At 49.5% G+C, this 19,944-nt stretch overlaps 1 protein-coding gene across 3 annotated transcripts in view; it reads right to left on the bottom strand.

The window, feature by feature from the left end:
- Positions 1 to 549: 549 nt before the first annotated feature.
- C14h4orf50 (similar to human chromosome 4 open reading frame 50) overlaps positions 550 to 19,944 on the bottom strand; it is an 86,498-nt gene continuing 67,103 nt past the window's right edge. The window contains exons 13-14 of one of the 3 annotated variants that reach the window (XM_087582115.1): positions 6,678 to 7,626; positions 550 to 4,767 (exon numbers count right to left, since the gene is read on the bottom strand). In XM_087582115.1, the coding sequence (XP_087438241.1) occupies positions 7,540 to 7,626 (87 nt within the window). In that variant the 3' untranslated portion in view covers positions 550 to 4,767; positions 6,678 to 7,539. 3 annotated transcript variants of the gene reach the window in all.

Consider the following 19,944-nt stretch of genomic DNA (forward strand, 5'->3'; position numbering starts at 1 on the left):
GAGCTAATGGAGAGAATAAGCTAGAATATCTGGGTAGCAGCATCCAGGTGAGGATACAAAGTGTGAAGGGCAGAAGGAGATGGTGATGTAACACCAGAAGCTGAGAGAGTTCAGGCTGCAGTCCTGCTCTTGGAGATGCAGGAAAGATCACAGACCAATGTGGGCAGCTGGTCTCTAGACGCAGGAAAGGGCAGGAAAGTGTATTCTGTGGACTCAGAAGTGCGTTCTGCCAACACTTTGATGTCGAGACCCACTTCAGACTCTGGCTGCCAGAACTGGAAAATATGTGAGTGCTGTAGGGTGGGGTCTCACATCTGTAAGCTCAACACTCGGGAAGTAGAGACAGGAGGACCCTTGGGTCAATAAATAACTGGAGGTGTTGGCTTTTGCCCACAGTCTGTGGCAATAAGAAATTAACAGGGTAGGAAAGGATATTACCCCACTGTTTGTACGGAGTACATTTGATTCACAAGAAAATAGCTTAATCCCCACCAGGAAAGGTGGTAACGAACCCATAACCAAACACCAAAAGGAAAAAGAAAACTCTAATTATGGTAAAAAGCATATGTTTTAATGTACAAAAATTACACAAAGTATACATTTCACTCACATAGAAAAATACTTCTGGGTAACAAGAAAACATCCTAATTGACACAAGACAGAACCGTCATTGGAAAGCCTGGTGGGGTACTGAGCCTGAGGTACACAGGTCTGAGTAGTGTCGGGAGTGGCTGACAAACAGCAAACACTCTGTTCACTGTACTACGGACAGCAACTGAGCCACTTCCAGTCACTCAGTGGGGTCCTGCTGTAGAGCATCCATCAGGAGAGGAGTCTACATGTCACTGGACCACTCCCCTGTGGTGCCGAGAGGCTAACCGGGACAGGAGGGGGGGGGGGCTGCCAACATTTGACCCTGGGTTTGGTAACACAGCTATGGGAGAGTCCTTTTAGATTCCTGGGACCTGGTTAGAAAATGTGCATATTCCCAAACAGTATTGTGCTTTACAGCTTCAAGTTCCTCATTCTGTCCTCCAAGGGATGGAGAAGGCCAGGCACCCCAGCCAGTGGTTCCTATACCCTTCCCTCACTGGCCATGAAAAACCGGTTGGGAAAAACCTGAGCTTCAGACCCAGGTTCAAGGGGGTAGCCTGTGCTCCAACTCCCTCAGAGGTGTCTGTGTGCAGCTTGTTTTCATAGAAGTGACAGAAGTCCCTGGTATCTGTCAACGTTCTTTGGCTGTTGTACTAACCTCACACCCTCCCTCTGCTCCCCTGGAGAGAGCCAGTTGGAGTTTGCACAGCTGGTTGGTGACCCAGGCAAAGTTCAGGGCACCCTCCTCCCTTGCCCTCCCACCTCTGCTGGCCTTGTACTCACCTCAGTGAGGAGTCTAAATGAGAGCTGTACTGGTTCCCCTCCCATCACTTCCAAGATCATGTTTATGAACACTGTATAGTATTATTCCAGTTGGGAATGGAAATGACACAGACTAAAATTAAGTTTTCAGCCATGTTTGACAATCTCATTCATTTTTATCTTCCCTTTCACTCAAATAGGAAGATACCATCAGGCCACCTTTGTCATAGAAACAACCGTCAATAATCATGCTTTTGAAGAAAGCCATATTCTTGTGGACTTGGTTCAACTGTCCCATGATGCAAGAGTTAGACTGGGGAGCGGCAAAAATCAGACCATGAACGAAGGTCAGTTGAAACAAACAAAACCCTGCCCTTCAGCCCCACAGTGCACTGACTTATTCCAAACAGTTTTAGGTTCAAGGTATGAAGTACCTTTTGTCTAGAGCTTTCAGTGACATGGGGAAGTTACATGCCAGCATCCCTCTAGGGTGGTCCCTTCTCTGCTTCTGTAAGGCACCAGAAAACCTCAGAGAACTTACTTCAAAGCCAAGCAGGTGCACACTGGCACCAATGCAGGAGAGAAACCTGCTGCTGTTCGTTGAATAATTGGAAGATTTTTTTCCCAGAAGAGTTAAAGATGCAAGGAGGATGCCAGAGGGACATTTTGTCCCCTGGATTCTCAGATAGTTCTGCAGTGATGGGTCCCCAAGGTCCCGGTGTCAGTACTTGTCACAAGGAACTGGAGGCCATCTCTCACTGTGTGCTCTGGCTCTGCAAGGCTCACTGAGGTTTAGGAGGGTCCCAATGGTCATGTTACAAAACTGTCTTGTGTCTATATATATTCAAAAGATGTGAACCTCCTACCTGCACAGTTCTTTCCCAGTGAAGAGTAAAAATAAATTCAATGGAGCACAGGAGAAACTCACAGTAGCATCTGGTAACTTAATTAGTTCAGAGAAGGGCAGGGCTGGAAGGGACTTTGGATCCACTGTCTGAAAGTGAATTGTTACCTACCCAGCCGCTTCATTTGGTTTCTCAGAAGCATATGTACCTATCCTGCCTAGACTCCACACAGTACAATGTCTGCAGGTGACCCCAGCACCCACTGTCTCGGCAAGGGGATCATGAAGAGCATCTGAAAGATGACAGGTCTAGTTCCCTGTTCTCACTTGAGATCTTAAAAAGTGGCACATGTCAGAAATCCCAGTCCTTGGGAGGCAGAAGCAGGGGAGCCTGGAGTTCAAAATCAGCCTGGACTACATAAGGCCAAGAGACCATCCCCCCCACAAATGATCCAGAAAGGTGGGTCTGGGCAGGGATGCTTTGGAGAAGTCGAGTGGAGCAGCTGGGGAGACATAACTATCCACTTTCAGATAGTAGGCCAAAGCCTCTTCCAACCCTGTCCTTCCCTGAACTAATTAAATTTCAGATGCCACTGTATACTCTATTGGATTGTCCCCCCCCATGATTCCCCCAAAAAAGACAGAATGGAAAAGCAGGGGAAGGAGGGAGGGAGGGAGGGAGGGAGGGAGGGAGGGAGGGAGATGAGAGGAGGAAAAGAAGGAGAAAAGGTTCATCTTCCAGACCTAGGATCTCAGCTTGGAAACAAACAAAAGCCACTAATCTCTTTTAAGCAGCTCTTAGGAGAAGAAACCCCTGAAATTATAAACCTGGTTCAATTGCCTGCTGAACCGAGGGAGCACAAAGCAGTCTTGTATGAGACCTGGGTTCCCATCCTCTGCATGGAGGATGGACCAGACTCCCAGATGAACCTCACTCCAAAATGCCCCATGTTCATTTTGATAAGACAGCTTCGCACAGCCCAGACTAGCCTTCATCGCTGGATCCTCCTGCCTCTGCCTCCCAAACGCTAGATGAGAGGATTATAGGCACGTATCAACATGCTTTGCTTAATTCACTTTTTGTTTTGTTTGGGGGACAAGATCTGTGCACCCCAGACTGGCCTCAAACGTGTGTAGCTAAAGGTAAGTTGGACATCTGATCCCCCTGCCTCCCTGATCCAAAGTGCTAGGATCAGTCCTTCACCACATCCAGTGTATATGGTGCTGGGAATGGAATCCAGCATCTCACACACACAAGTACTCAGGCAGCTGAGCTACATCTTCAACCCCATGAGCTTCTGATCAGCTCTGCTGGTTGAGCATTGTGGAAGCAGGGAAGGGGAGATTCAAACCTCAGTCCTCTAAATCCAACCATAAATAAGAGTTCCGAAATATGTCAGGACCCAGGACTACCCAAGGAGGATCCTGCACATGAATTCCACAGAAAGGGGGGGGGGCCTTGGACTCAGAATCCAAGTGATGCCATGTACATTGAAACCCTCTAGACAGTGAACTGCATCCCCAATCAGAAGAGGATGCACTGTGGCACTGCTGGGAGTCCCCGAGAAACACCAGAACAGGTGCAGTCCCACCTGGCGCCCATTGGCCAGAGGTGTCCCACTTGAGTTCTCTGGGCTTCAGGAAGGAGGGGTATTTATAGTGAGTCCTACTCTCTCCAGCCCCCACAGTGGATGCTTCTAGGGTTTCCCTCTCAGTCCCTGCGCTGCTGACCTGCTGAAGCCAGACGAGGCCGTGAGTACTCTGAGTTTACTACCCATTTCAGGCTGCAGAGCTATCCGTCTCGGCTGCTGCCACACCTCCAGCGTACCTATTTTAAGCTTCCTGCCTTGCAGTTCAGGGAGAAACGTTGCCATGCCAACTCTCTGGCTGTTGTTAGTTAAAAAAAAAAAAATCTATGAATGTGTAGTGCAGCCATCTGACAGGCAGTCCTTCTCTGTCCAGGAATGTTTTCCAAGTCATCTCGAGGCAAGCAGATCACATTGCTCACAATGCACACAGTAGGTGCACCATAAATGCATACCAAAGGAATGACCCAAATAGTGTCTTCACTGTGCTCAAGTCTGCAAAGTGCTTCCCCACACCACTGCAAAGTGTTCACCGGCACACCCAGCAGATGCTGTTGCAGGTATGTTAGGAGCCAGATTCTGAGGAAACAGGGTACGGAGTGCCTTCAGGGTCAGAGAGTTTCAGGCCACTCACAGTCATCTTGCTGCTGCTCTGCCTTTAAATCCTTCTTGTCCCTCCTATGCCAGGTGGTCTCTGTCTTCTAGCTTGCACATGAAAGTCAAGTAGCACCAAACTGGTCTATTTCCACAGAATGTGAGTTGACAAGAGGCTCCTCCATCTGTCTTCCATCTCATCCAAAGCCGAAGGGGGAAGAGGCCAGACTCTGCTGAGTCCGCATCTGACCTTAAAGGGTTTTCCCCCCTCACCGTATGTGATCGCAGGCTCGAGTTGGCACGCAGTGCTCAGGGTGCTCCGTAAGTCTCCATCCAGGCTTTGGAAAGGAGGAAGTAGCTGCAGCAGCGTTGAGTGGGAAGGGAGACCTGTGAGACCCAGGACAACAAGACCACGGGTGAGCCTCAAAGGCAAAGTCAGGGAGAGGGGCTGCTCAGAAGGGACATGCAGCAGAGCCACTGATAGGCTGACCATAGTGGACTCCTGCTGTGAGAACTCAGGGGTTAGCCTGAGTCACTGCTATTGGCTGAATGAATAAACAAAATCTGTAGACCATTAAGCCATGTCATCTAGTGCCCGTGAGTCATGGAGTGGGCCAACCAGAGGTCACCTGTGTCTTCCTCCTTGTGGGAAAAGTATTTGGAGAATGTTTTGTTTTGTTTTTTGTTTTGTTTTGTTTTGTTTTGTTCAGACAGGGTCTCGATGTGTAGCCCTGGCTAGCTTGGAATTCACCTCAAATTCATAGAAATCCACCTGCCTCTGCTCCCCAGATGTCAGGACAAAGGTGTGTGCTACCATGTCTAGTACAGACTTTGCTGATCTTGCACTAAGAGCCGAGTACCTTCTAATGGTCTCCTCCTGGTACTGGGAAGACTTGGCAGGAGTGGGAAGCAAAGCCAGAGTGCTTCCCTTGACTTTGTGACTCTTTCTTGGGCCCATTGACTGGAAAGCAACATTTACAGAGTACTGGTGTATGTCGAGTTCATTTTCCACAGGCTCAGGGGTCCTAGGAATAACCCTGAAACCCCCTTTCCCACTTTACAGCATAGTAAAGGAGTCCCCATCCATGCACACCCAGCCTCCTGGCTTGGCCTGGCTGAGCACATTCCAAATGTACTTCATTCCCGCACACTTCCTCCTCTGTCTTCACCTTTTCAGACTGCCAGAGAAAGGACTCTTTCTCCAATGTTCCTCCACAAGACAAGACTGAGGCTCAGAGGATTCAGGCCTTTGCCTTGGGGATGGGCAGCATGGCGTCTAGCCTGTCCCAGAGAGCATGGTGGCCTCACTCCTTGCCTGGGACATAGGATGAGGCTCTAGCCTTCTCTGATATCTGCACTGTCACTACCATGCAGTGTTGAAAGATTGTCACTGAATCACAGCTGGCTTTTGGGCTGAATTGAGGAGAGTCTATCTGCAAGGCCCACCAGGACAGGCGCTTGCCACTGGAACAGCAGAGCAACCTCGCATGGCTCCCATAGTGGCTAGCTTGGAATTCACTAGGGGAGGGAGCAAAGTGGCCAAACCCCACAGTTTCCTGAAGAACCCACACATCCTTACTTCCTAGGGAATGTTTTGGGTTTTAAATATTACTAATTTTTTTAATATTAAAAAAAATCCCACACTTCTGTGTGCTCCCCTTCACAGCAACATTGCCCACCATAGTCAAATGGTAGCGGAGACCCAAGTGTCACTGAGGGGTGAGAGGACAAACAATGTGGCCAATACACGCAGTGCTGGCTTTATAAAAGGGTGTTCTAATGCGTGATTCAGCACAGACAGTCCCTCTATTTGTCAAAGGGAACCCGAGAAACCAGACACAGGACACATTATATGAGATCTCCAGGGCAATCAGACAAGAGTCAGGGTAGAAATTGGGGTTGTCAGGGTATGGACAAAGAGAAAGAGGAACCAGTGTCCAATGGACATAGGGTTTCAGTTGAGAAGACATTTGAGCTCTGGAGATGGTAGAGGCAATGGCCTCGGCACTGAGTGTGTGGCTGGGCTAGGTGCAGCAAACTGAATGCTTGGGATGGTTGAAGACACTAAATTTATGCTATTCCTTCTGCCTAATCAAAAGCATAAGTCACGAAGATGTGTTTTGGGTTAGATCCTCCAAGGGTAGCCTGTTCGTGTGCTAGATTCTGCGTTTGAGCCCACAGGTTATGGAACCTGTCTATCACCGCCCCTCACTGACCAAAGTCCCAGGTCCTTCCCAAACCTAAGATACACCTGCTGAATCCACCCATCTCCTATTCGTCACTTGGACACACATTACCAAAGCTAGGGAGATGGCTTCTGTAAGATTATCCAAGCAGATGCGTTTTTCTTAAATCTTCTAGGGGTGCCTAAATCTCAAATGGTCCTGTTGGATACCCAGAGTCTGCAGCCTGGGAGGTGTCACAGCTGCCAGTGAACTGGAAAACATGTGGGTGCATCCATTGTACAAGTGAAGAGCTGAGGCTCTTAGAGGTCAATGCATAGCACAAGGGTCACCAGCAAGACAGGAGCAGAGTCCAGGATCTGCATCCCTGGTAGAGTCTTCTCCCTACTAGACTACGGTGCTTGACAGAGTTTGTTTCCATTAACTATCAGTCATGGGGTAGGAGGCTCTCCCTAGACAATTTCCAGTCAGCTGAGCCCTCCATCCAACCTGGGCTTCTGTAGAGCCTCCATGGTGTTCAGTTCATTCTCAGGATCACCTCATAACCTTCCCTGCAGGCTCATCCCCTCTGCAGGCAGAAGAGTCAGCAGTGATACTGTGTGTGCATAAAGGCAGCAAGTCCTAAATGACATCAGGGAGTTGGGCGCAGGGTAGCTCACAGTCCCAAAATCACGTGCCACCATTCTGAAGGTTCAGGGTGACTTGCCAGCTATGGAACCATCATACATGACCGTCAGCTAGGAAGAAAGGCTCCCAAAGAGACTTAGAAGGAGACATTCAAAAAGTTAAGTCATTTGTACAAGTGACACAGCCAACCTGGGAACCCCAGATCCCAGGGTCCCGCTATTGCTCCATGCCAGTGCTGGGGGCTTCTGAGGCGCTCACTGGTCTTGTGCAGGGAGAAACATTCTCTCGTGATGACGTGGGGAGGGGGTGATGATGAAGCTTGTAACTCAGCCCTGGAAAGGACCATACATCACAGGGCCACCTCTGCTCCATTGGTCACCTGGGACGGACATTCATCTTTGCCAGCATGATGTGCCTGGTGGTGCTGTCTTCTTTCCTGCAACAGGAGAAAGCAGAAAAGTGAGTCTCTGAAGGGAGCAGGCCTCCCATGTGGCTACCACAGAGAGCTGTCCAGACGGGCCAGCCTTCGGGTTACCAGGGGGTCATCCTGTACCTCCGTATGCCTTCAGGACAACTCCCCCAGCTGCTCCCACTAGGAAAGGAAGCAGCTTGGTGCCCCCCCAGAGAACAGCCTCTCTATTGGAGGTGTCTACGAGCCGTGAGTGCCATATGGAAGTGTCATGTGATTGAGTCTGATGCACACAGTCAGCGGGGTTACCAGGTTCTGGCCCCTGCCAGGCTCAGGGATTATAGACCGTCCAGTGGCAGTTCCGGTGAGCTGGAGGAGACAGTGAGGGGTGAGCATATCTCAGCTGTAACTGTGAGCGGGACAGTTGCTGCAGCTTCCAGGAAGGAAGCGCAAAGGCAGCAGAGCAGAAACATGAATGAGCGGGGATTACCACACCACCCGTGCAAGGGTCCTGTGGTGTGTGGTGTGGTGAGAACAGAGGGGCTGTGTGGTGGAAGGAGGAAGAGTTGTTGGGGGAGCTCCGGCACAAGCATGAACATGACGAGGATTCAGAAAGAAGGGACAATAAGAAGGAAGTCACGGGCTGGGAGAGCATCTGAAGGTGCTGATATCTAGGATATTGGAGACCCGTAGAAGTGTTCTATGCAGAGAACACACAGGAGGCGGGAGACAGCGCAGACTGGGCGGGTTTGTGAAACTCAGGCCAGAGCGTTCAGCTTGCCAAGAGGAGTCTGCAGGAAAAGCTGCGAGATTCACTCAAGTGTCTGGGCAGTGTGACAGAAAGACCCTTGAAAAGTGAAACCCTACCAGAGCAGAGCATCCTTGCGTGCTTTCACAGCCAGCCCCACAGCCGATGTCATCAAGGCCAGCTTTGCCGAGATGCCGAGGCTCTGCAGAGCTGTGCAGCACCGGCACACAGTTCCTCACGAGACTGCCAACTCTAGCTAGCATCATCCTCGGTGCCCTGACCTGAGGTAAAGATCTCATTGTTCAGCGTGTGTGCATGTGGGGTGTGTGTGTGTGTGTGTGTGTGTGTGTGTGTGTGTGTGTGTAGGTGGTTTTAGACTGCTTTGCTTTTCAAAATGTATTTATAGCTTTCTTCCTGCGCGCTGTATCACATGTTGGGAGGAGGGGGGAGCAAGTGAGACAAAAATAAACTCAGCGCAAAACCTTGACCTTGTAGGATCTCTGGGGCCAGAATTCCCTTCCCCATCAAGACTCTGGGGAGCTTCAGCAGTGCTCGGGTACTAGGGGCACTCATAGCTCTGTGGACTCTGTCCATGGGATACATCCCAGAAGTCCGTACGTCCAGGGGTCCCCACACTCCTTTCTCATACATTCTGTACCTCAAACCCCAAAAGCTGGTATCTGGGTACCACTGCATCCAGGCAGCCTCCAGTATGAGCACAGAACGCTGTCCCTAGAAGCTCAGGACGGCATCATCCTTAGCTTACATTACACACAAGGCTAATGTCTGTATTATGCATTGATCTTGTATTTACCAAGAAACACCCTCAACTGCCCCAGGATTAATGAAGGCCATAGGATCACCTCCAAGGATGTTCAGGGGGTCAGTTTTAGCACACATTTTGGAGTCCAACTCGCAACTGTTATTTGGGGTGGTGTGTGTGTGTGTGTGTGTATGTATGTATGTATGTATGTATGTATGTATGTATGTATGTAAGAGAGAGAATGTGTGTGCACACACATGCATGCATACACACCCCTATAAAGAAAAAATGGAATAATTTATATAAAACCTCTCAGCAGGTTAAACAGAAGGTAAACGAAGGTAAAGAAAGAGGTAGTGACCTGAAAGACAGATATGAAGAAATCATGCAGAACTCATCAGAGACATAAGAACTATAGGGGAAGAAGTCCTTTAGACGTCATGGTCAGTAGAGACCTGGGGTAATGACATCTGAGATCCCAGTGACAAGAGAGACCCAGCCATGGAGGAAAAAAGGGCAAAAGGTCCCAGAAATGAGTGCAAAGGCCCTCAGGTACGGTAGGATCAGGTGCCTGAAGGACAGAGAGCAGGATCTATGGCCCTACTGTGTGTCAAAGGTCTGTGGGAAGAAATGTCAGCATGACAGCAAGATCAGACATGGACAAGAGGGCCCAGGAGGACTTTAGAACAGTGAGAACTGACCACATGCCTATCGATGACCTGCTCTTCACTGACACTCAACCGTGCTCCCGCTCGCTCTCTTACCTATTCATTCATTCATTCATTCATTCACTCATTCATTCTATTGCTCATCTGTTCCCTCCCCCACCTCCCCGACAGGAGGAAGTAAGGAGAAAGCTTCCTATGTGGTGGCTGTGAATGTCAAGAGGACTCCTGCATTGGGAGGAAGTACTGATCCAGGGACCTCTGGGGTCCCTCCAACCTTGAGTTATGGTGATTCTGTACACCAAGGCATCATGAATGCTTGAATGTGAGACCAGGCTTCAGCTTCATGGCATTGTCAAAAAAAAGGGAAAAAAGAAAAGAAGCAACTGTGTGAGCGGACCATGGTTGAGGCTCAGGCAGGAAGGCAAACACGTGATGGGGAGGAAGAAGCCCTGGGGTACCAGGAAATGAGGCCAAAAATGGGGACAGTAGTTTGTGTCCTACTTAGTGCCAGACCCTTGTGAAGACAGCTCCTCCACAAGAGAACGCAGTCTGACAAGAGACTCGCTTAGATGTGTCTGCCCTTGACATTGCTCCACAAGGCCATGTGTTTCAGTGGGGACGCACAAGGAAGCCATACTTAGGGAAGGCTTTGTCCCCTCCCTCACCCTCCAGCCTCTCTCAAATCAGAAGCCCAGGGGACTGTAACTGCTGATAGGCTAAAAGCAGCCAGGATCTCACATCTAGAGTCCCAGCACTGGTGTGGCACCCCAGGCAGTGGGAGTACCATGAGTTCAAGGATAGTGTGGTCTAATAAATGGTGAGTTACAGCCATTCTGCGCTACACTATGAGATCTTGTCTCTAAATGAAAGGAAAGGAAAAAAGAAAAAGGGCAAGAAAAAAGGAAGAGGGGGTGAAGAAAGGAAGAGAAAAGGAGGGAAGAAGAGAGAGAGAAGGATGAAGGAGGGAAAGAGGCAGGGAAGAAGGGAGAAGGAAGGAAAGTAATGAAGAAGGGAATGATTTGGGAACTCTGTCCTGCCTTTCTCATCTACACTGCCATCTCCAGCCCAGCGACTACCACTTCCTGCCAGGGCACAGCTTCCTGGCAGGCTCTTGCTCCAAGGCTGGCCCCTCCCTACTCCAAACAGCAGCCAGAATTCCTAGAAAGAGGATAATGTCATTCCTTTGCCTCAAACCACCTTGTCTCTTACCTCTCTGAGCTGCAGCCAAGGTCCTAATATACAGCGCATCCCATGACATCGTGCCCTGCCTGCCTCTCCCAGCTGTCCCTTAAAACTTGAGCCCTTCCATGCCATGCCTGAACTCCCTGCCAACCACTGTGAGGCCACCGAGGATGGGAATGAACAGGTTGGGTGGACTGGGGTTTCAGTGGCACTCTGCACTCTCCTCTGTGTTTGCCGAGACTCTTCATTCCCACCAGTCCTTCCAATGCTCCCCTGAACGCCAGCTCTGGATTGGTTACTGAATCCTTGGCTCAGCTCAGGCTCTGGGCACAGCTGGGAGGTGGGGATTGGTTCTTGCAGCCCCTAGGACATTGTCACTAGTGACAGTGATGGAGACATGGAAATGGGGAGTCTGGAGTCCAAGGAGGATCACGCAGGATCACTGAAAATATCCCTGCTTTAGGAACCCACCATGTACTAGTCAGCCCAGTGTCCCAGGGCAGAGGATTAGCAGGTCAGAGCATGCCGTCCCAGAAGCTTAAACCACAGGCACCTTGGACTGGTCTTACCTTGGACAGCTGCCACACCCGCATCTTATTGGTCTCTAAAATGCATGTGTATCTTTATCCCTACTTTTGTCCATATAGCCAGGTCCTTCATACAGGAAGTTGGTCCCCCTAGGACCTTGAAGGACTGGTGGCCTTAAGCAAGACATGGAGACTCACACAACACTGTCAAAATCCCAGAGAAACCACTCCTAAGGAAGTGTGAACAGGGCAGGCCTTAAACAAGGCCAAAGCTAAACCCAGATTAACTTAATGAGATTCCCATATGAAGCAGCAGGTTTCGAGGTATGTCCTTGGGCAAGAGTCAACATTTTTCTAGATGTCCTTGGGCAACTCAGCATTTCTCTGATGATGGAAATCAAATATAAGATTCATGATTCCCACCCAGCCCTAAACACAAAGCCTGAAAACGTAAGTCTCTACCTAGTCTACTCCACCTGGTCACGAGTTCCTCTGTTCAAATATCTGTGTGTTTCTAGAATGCACTAAGCTGAAAACAGGGTTGGTGTGAATGTTGAGTGCTTGAATAGGGCCAGTTCTTGCTATGGGACCACTCAGACTCAGGCATAGGTAGTTATGGAAACCAGCTCCAAAGAGCAAGAGTGATGGCCAAACTCAAAATCACTTTGGGATTTTCCAGCCAACACTCTTTCCGTCTCACTTCTGGTCCACATTTACACAGAACTCCTCTGACGTGTACTTATCCAGACAAATGGGAATGCTTTGTCCACCTCTGTACCTGATCTAACATCCATGTGACTGTGAGGGAAAACCTTTTGGGATACCTTTACTTAGTGGACCGCTAAGTAAAACCAACGCCAGAGCTAAGATTGTCTTCAGATAGCATCGGAGACCTATAGCAGAGACCACCCTGCCTGGCTGTACCCAGTTTTCCCTTTGTTCCCTCCAATATACTTGATGTTTTGATTTATGGATTCCTTTTTTTTCTGTGACAACGAAAGCTCACGACACTGCTTCCATAGATAAATGTGTTTATCTGGGGCAACCTGAACTTTGCTCAGAATAAATGGCCTATTATTTTCCCTTCAGAGTTAGAGTTGGGTGGAATCCACAGTTCCATGTAACCAATCACGGGCAGGAAGCTCTTCTGGGGTTCAAGAGGAAACAGAATGAAGTCCGTCCCCACAAACTACTCTTGACTAATCAGCTGATGTCTGGCCCCACCCACCACATGTGCACGAAGCAGAGCTCTCCACCCTCTTCTCCAGCAGGCAGCCCTGCAGTGCCATAGGCTTCTTCCCCTTCTAACTGCTGAACTTGGAGGTTTGCTGGTCTTTCTCAAAGCCATGTTGGAAATAAGATGATAACGAATGTAAGAGCCCAGTGAAAACCAAACAGATTTTAATCTACAATTCTGTAGAAAGGGACACCAGTACAGAAAAAAGGACAAAAATTACCTTCCCTCTTCTCCCATAGGCAGAGCTTACCCAATTTCCAGATTCTCCATCCTATTGACTTAGAACACAGCTCTGATTCTGGGCTCCATCGGTTGAAAGACCTGAGAGAAGCAACTGCCAGCCAGGGGGAGTGACTGAGCACCTCTTTCTTATCTGAAGTCTAAGTGCACCGCATGCAGAACATGGACTATAACCAACAATTTCCTACAGCCAGAACCTTCTCGCTGGAACATCTGTGAAGCATGGGTGCTTGAGCCCTCCTTGGGACTACCTTTAGATGGGCAGCTTACCATTGATGTCAAAAAAAGCTGCCCCACTGGACACCTCTCATTTTTAGGAGACCAATTCATGAGGAAAATTAAAATGAGGTGTGTTGGACTAGAGAGGTGGCTCAGTGGTTAAGAGCACTGACTGCTCTTCCAGAGGTCAGGAGTTCCATTCCCAGCAACCACATGGTGGCTCACAACCATCTGTAATGGGATCTGATGCCCTTTTCTGGTGTGTCTGAAGACACAGTGTACTTACCTAAAACAAACAAATAAATCTTTTTAAAAACTGAGTGGTGTTAAGGTGGGTGTGAAGGCTTGGAAAGACTATTCCGTATGCCACTTGGGGAACATCTACAGAGAAAAGCCTCCCTGTAGACACCACGAGGAGCGCAGTTAATGGTGCTCTGCCTGCCTGCCCTGTGTTTCTTCTAGAGACAGAGCATCAGAAAGGCAGCCTTTGCCTGCCCACCTACCTAGGTGATCAGTTTCACCTGTCACAGGATCATGGGTCACTTGCTGTTCTTGAACCCTGGCAGGGCACAAAAGAGAACCACAGTTGGAGCCAGCACAGGCCTAGTCGTTGACTCTCAGGTAAGGTCTGACCTAATATTGCAATCACTATTGATGTTGGGTCATCCATGTGATTGGAGGCTCAGTAACACACGTTACACACACCATGCATGAGCCCGCACATACACACACACACATACACACACACACACACACACACACACACACACACACACAAGAGGACAGCTGAGTACCCCTCTGTATATGCATATGTGTGTGCATGCATTTGGGGAGACTCTATGAGTAAGGGAATGAACGAACACGTGAAGGAACAAAAGAAAATGATATTTCAAAAGCTGATAGGGAGAAACCACCTTGAGGAAAAAATATCTTTATAACCACATCAGGCGTAACTCTATAGAGAACAATGCAAAAGGTATTTTGTTATAACTCTTCCAAAGGTCCAAGAAAATACGTGGGCTGTTATATCAGAGGCATGACGGTAAAGTGCCCGGGAGTTTTAATCAGCTAAGGGGAATATCACAGACACAGAGGCAGCAGGCGGAGAAGGCAGGATATTACCCATGGCTCCCCAGAGGAGGAGGAGGGGCACATGGGGAGCACCGGGTCAGGCAGGAGGCCGGAGCAGCAGCAGAGAGCCTTTGTTAGGGCTTCTAATCCTCCAGTTTAGACGAATGGGGAGTGCAGGGTGAGCAGCTTGAGATAGCCCAAAACTAGACAACCTGCATGATGAGGGCCGCCAGGCTATGGAGGCGTCGGTTCTTTAGGGAGGACGACGGGATTCGCTTTGATTCGAACATGAGGTGTGCTCACAAGGACTCTTCTGCCATCCCCTCAAGTCCACCTCTTCCACAAGACCAAGGCATTATAAAGCATTGAAGGTAAAGATGACTCCCAAGTTTATTACCCATAGGGCCTGGGGCAGGTCCTTCCTCAGTTTCCCCATCTGTAAATTAAGGGTGATATTCTATAGTCCACCGGGCTGTAGGAAGAAGCTGACTCTCACAGGCTTCCATGAGTGGCTGAGCTAGGATCTGAGTCAGGATTCCCCATTACAGGGACTGCAGCTCAATCCTGTGAGCACTGCAAACCTGTGGTGACTCTTCTAGGGTCCTGGGGTCCACACACCGGTGTGCAGTGGGAAATCGCTCATGCTGTGAACCAAGTGAACTGCTCTTGAGCTTCTGGGAGATATTTGAAGGGTGAGGTACAGAAAAGATAAAAATAGGGTGCTCTACTTCTCGGCGTGCTCTAATCTGTGTATCAATAGCATGATTCATGGGGCTGTTTCCACTCTCCTGTTCTCCCAGCTCAGCTTTAATTGATGGGTCTGTCCTGGAGGCGGGGCTCTGAATCTCATTACATTACACTGGGGCTGAGGCAGATCAATTCCCTCTAGAAACGAGGCAATAAATTGTCCGTGGACATTATGAGCAAACCTGCAGCCATTAAGGAAATCTACACACCAAACAGGCTTCCTCCAGCCCTGGGTTTATAACTTCACTCCTACCCCAGCCTGACATTTTTTGAACCAGCCGTAGGCATGGGGTATAGATGTCTCTCAGGACAACCTCCTAGAAACAGGCTTCTTTCTACAAAGGCAGATACATAAATAATAACAACCAGCATGGTGTTATTATAGATTAGGCAGCCCAATGCTAGGTCACAGGGGTCAAGAAAGCTTTTTGTTACAGAACCATGAAAGGGGAAGTTTATGAAGACTGTACTGGCCGCAGGGAGAATGGCTTTGAGATCAAGACAAACACAATCATAAAGCTGGGTATTGATTATGGCCATAAATATCACAAGGAAAGATACACATGAGGCTAACCATGATATAGGCCAAAAAGCTAATGGTGATTTTGTTTTTATAAATATCAGTTCTCTTCTCACCAGCTTTTCTCTATTTTTTTCCCTATAATAAACACACATGGCTTAAATTTGATTTTTTTTGACACTGGTAGCTTTCCATAGCTACAGACGTCAGCTATGACTTTTGTGACAGTGCCAGAGGACCTACTTAAGGGACCTTGAGCAATGAGACTTACTCCTTTCCCTTGTTCAACAGTCTTGCGTCCTATTCTATGGCATTGAAAGAATCCATTCCTAATCTGTTTTAGGGGCTTGTTTCATGCATCTGAGTGACACAGCCTGAAATCTTCCCATTTGCGAATAAAAGTCACATGATAAATATTGACAGTCAGAAACTGGTGCCACTTCACCATCCCCAGTCCTATGAGGACACATTCCAGAGTCCCGAGATCGTCTGTCACCCACCCCATCACTTTATGTCCTATACTTGGCAGCAGCCTCAAGCCTGGACTTGTGCGCACCTCTCAACTGCTTCTAGCCGCTACCCCAACTCCCTCCAGGCAACAGCCAGTCTGGTGTTTCAGAAGGTGTGGTCAGAGGCAGTTCCTCCCACCACTCAGCTGGGGCTAACACTGCATCAAGTTCTTGACCCCACCCCGCCCCGGCCACACACCCTGAAGTCTCGACCCATCCAGTTTCTGTCACTCCGAGCCCTTGCTCTTTACAGTGCCTGAGTGACCACCAGGAAAAGGCACATTCTGTGTGCTGACCCACGGGTATTTGTAGATTCCTTTCCCAGTCGCCTCCTATCTGAGATGTTGAAAAGGGAAATACTCCTGTCAGGAAGGAATGGCCTTAGATGTGAAGCCTGAAGCTGCAGCAGTGACTGTGTAAGCATCAGACAATAGTCCAGGAGATTTGAGCACGCTGGAGGCAACGAGCCTACAACAAGAGTGCAACCAGGTGGTGGGCAGCATTAGGGGGTTGCCAGAAAAGCCCGGAGACGGTGTCTGAATCCCCAGTCATCCTCTCTCCTCTTCCTCCCCAGTGCTCTTACTGGGCCACACTAACTCATCCTCCAGGCTCACTCTAGCCCTGGAACCGTATTTTTCTCTCGAGATAATTCCAGAAATGTTTATGTACATCCAATATGGCTGTCTGTGAAAGAATTTAAACTAAAATTGCCTAGGAAAAACTGGCCTTTACAAAAGAAATCGAGGTAATCTCAGGGGAGGAGTGACTACCACCTTGGGTAGAGTTAGACTTTCAGTCTATGACTAGGTCGGGTCCCAGGGGTCCCTACCACTCCACCCTCTTTCTCTGGGTTGTGACTCTTTTTCCTCTCTGAACACCCAACGGTTAGTTTGGAGTCCTGGGTAGTTGAGAAGAACATATCCTGCAAGAGTTCTGATTGGCTTGGTGTTCGACAGAGTCCTGACTGTCAGCCAATCATGTTTGAGAAGGGTGGAGCCATGCCACGTGACACAGCTAAGCATCCAAGCCCCACCCACTGTGGAGAACAAAGCAGAGCCAAGACCAATGCACTGGTTTCTGTGAGAACCAGGCACCTTCCAAGCAATGGCACTGTAAGGCAAAAGCAACTCCTCCTCCTACAATGGTCACAGCTTGGGTTCCTACAGACGTAGGGGCTGAAGTCAGTATGTGCACGCAGGCGAATGCAAGAGGAGAAAAGCAAATGTGAGGCAGAAAAGTTAGTGTCCAGGTGGGGACGGAAGTCGCTTCTGTAACAGGATCGTGACCCCGGAGAACCTCTGAGAAGGACACAGAAAACCACTGGGGTGTTCTGCTTCCTGCACAGCCAGGTGCCTGAGGCCACAGGAGAGCTGTGCTGGCCAGCGGAAGGCTGCAATAAAGGCTGGCTAGTGTTGGAGGGATGGCCCCAAAGCCTCTGTTCCACACACCAGAGAATGCAAGGCCAGAGCTGGAAATAGCCAGGCTAGGAAACGGTCAGCCAAACACAGGCATTTCCAGGACACACACACACACACACACACACACACACACACACACACACACACGCTTGCTGCTAGTAGCCACACATTATTCCACAAAATTTTCTAATTCCATGACCCAAATTAAGCACAGACCCCAGTTCTAAATGGAGAAGCAAGACTCAGAGTCACTAAGTAAGGTCCTCAGAGTCATCCAACTGGGAGCGGGCAGATCGGCACTGGAATCCATATCTGCCTTTTCTCTACAGCCCAGGTGTCCCCAGGAGCACCGGCTGTATCCCCACCACAGGGACTTTAAGGGAAGGAGAAATTGGAATGAGATGTCCTGAGAGTTGCTGGCAGGCAGCTTCCTCACACAGCCCTGCTCTGCCAGGCTGGGGTTACAAACCCTAGACAATCATCCATTTAAACCCAAATATATCTGTGAGCCTGAATTGTACCACATTAGGAAAACCTAACTGAAAAATTGAAACAAAGCAAACAGAAAACAAACAAACAAAAAGAAGGAAAGGAAAGGAAAACCATCAACAACAACGTTAGTGACCCATCCACAAAGAACAGCCTTAAGTCGCTGAAACCGGAGTGCCCTCGGCCTCCGCCCAGGCTCCCCCGAGACCCACAGCACTTCATCCTTGAGGCTGGAAAACGCACACCCAGCCCCAGCAAGGTATTTAATTATCAAGCATCCCAGCATCTCAGCTGTGCTCACCACAAGCCCTGCTTTGCACAGGTCACTGGGAGTCACGGGGCCTCTACCAACTCCCATAAATCATTGCAGCCTGGCAGAAACCCAGGCACAGGGAAGGCAGCAGTGGCAAAATCATACAGAGTGCAAAGAGCGGCCGCCGGCCATTCATCACAGAGCTGGGGCTGGAGGGACACAAATGATGACTAAGAACAAATGGTTTGTGTCCCTGAGGGAGAGGCTTGGAAGGAAAGGGCAGCATCTGAGAAAGAAACCACATGGTTAGTCTTGTTGTCAGGGAAAGCCCCCACAGGAGACCCCAGAGTTCAACCACAAGTAAGAGATGCCCTCTTACAGGTCACCACAACACCCTATTATTATACAGCCCAGGAAGGGTTCATTAAGGGACCAGCAGACTCCAGACTTCAGTAAGGTTGGTTGGGTGGGGTCCTGGGGGCACTGAACAATTGGTTCATTGTCACAGGAGGAGAGAGTCAGGCTTCTGGAATGTAGCTGGGGTAATTCTGCTCCTGAGCCGTGTTCCTAACCAATTTGCATGACCCAGGACCACACACTGTATGGGGACAGTGACCAATGAGACATGGCACTCAGGCTGTGCTAGATTCAGAGTTGACTTGTGATGTTTGACTTGGGGTTGTTTGACAGCAGGAGGGGGGAGAAAGAGGAAGAGGAGAGAGCAGAGCACAGCCCAGCTGGCTCAGGAAAATGAATACTTACTGTCTGCTCATCCCAAGGGTACCCTAAAGAAACTACTAGGCAGCTTCTGTGGCTTCCATTTAATTTATCCTCCTTTACAATGGTCTTTTGTGGTTAGCTTATTGGAGCCCCGGTTCCTAGCAGCAGGCCAACAGCCCCTGCTTTGAGGGATTTCTGAAAGCATCAACCATATCTTTGCAGGCCAGATGGGCAGAGGGTCCAGAGGACTCGGACATTTTATCTGACGAAGCTCCCACCTTCCTCCCATGCAGCCAAGGCTGAGGATCACCGGGCCAGACGCGGCCCCTGCCTGGGGTTAGAAAGAGACCCCCAGGTGCCACATGCTTACTGGAGGACTGAGCAAGGCTTGGGGCTTCTCGAGCAGCACTTCCTCTGTTCCCCAAAGGGGCAAGTGTGCCCTCCGTTTCCCAGGAAAAGCCATTGGTAAGATCTGGGATCTGGGAGGAGAGAGAGCACAGCAGAGCTGAGGGACCTCTCAGAGATCAGATCCCCGTCTGATCCGAAAGACAGTCTCTCTCTTGGCCCCACTCAGAAAGTCTCCCGATAGGAACCAAGCAGTCAGGGGCAGTGCTAGCTGAGTCTCCTCCGCAGCTGGCTGGCTTATGGCCATAGTGAGGGTCGGGAGCATAGAGGAAATGCAAAGGTGAAAGGTGACAGGACAGCTCGCTCACCTCAGATCCCAGAGTGGCTGCAAGAGAGACGGGCCAGTGGGGACAAGGCTCCTGGAGCCCAGAGTATTAGCAGGAAGAAGCCAAAGAGGATGCCCAGACCAGTAGGGGCCAACACCGATATGGATAACACCCTCACATTATCTCTGTCCCGTGAGTTAACGCTCAGAGAATTTGCCAGGAGAGAAACAAAGACTAACTCGTGCTCCCTTCACAAGGATCCCTAGAGATACTCCTAAGTTAGCAACACTACCATCCTCCCTGCTGGGAGGTCATGGTTAGCTCAGTACCTCACCGTTGGCAGGCAGTGGCGTTGAGGACAAA

Source organism: Rattus norvegicus, chromosome 14 (assembly GCF_021556685.1).
Source record: "Rattus norvegicus strain SHRSP/BbbUtx chromosome 14, alternate assembly SHRSP_T2T, whole genome shotgun sequence".
NCBI classification, from domain to species: domain Eukaryota; kingdom Metazoa; phylum Chordata; class Mammalia; order Rodentia; family Muridae; genus Rattus; species Rattus norvegicus.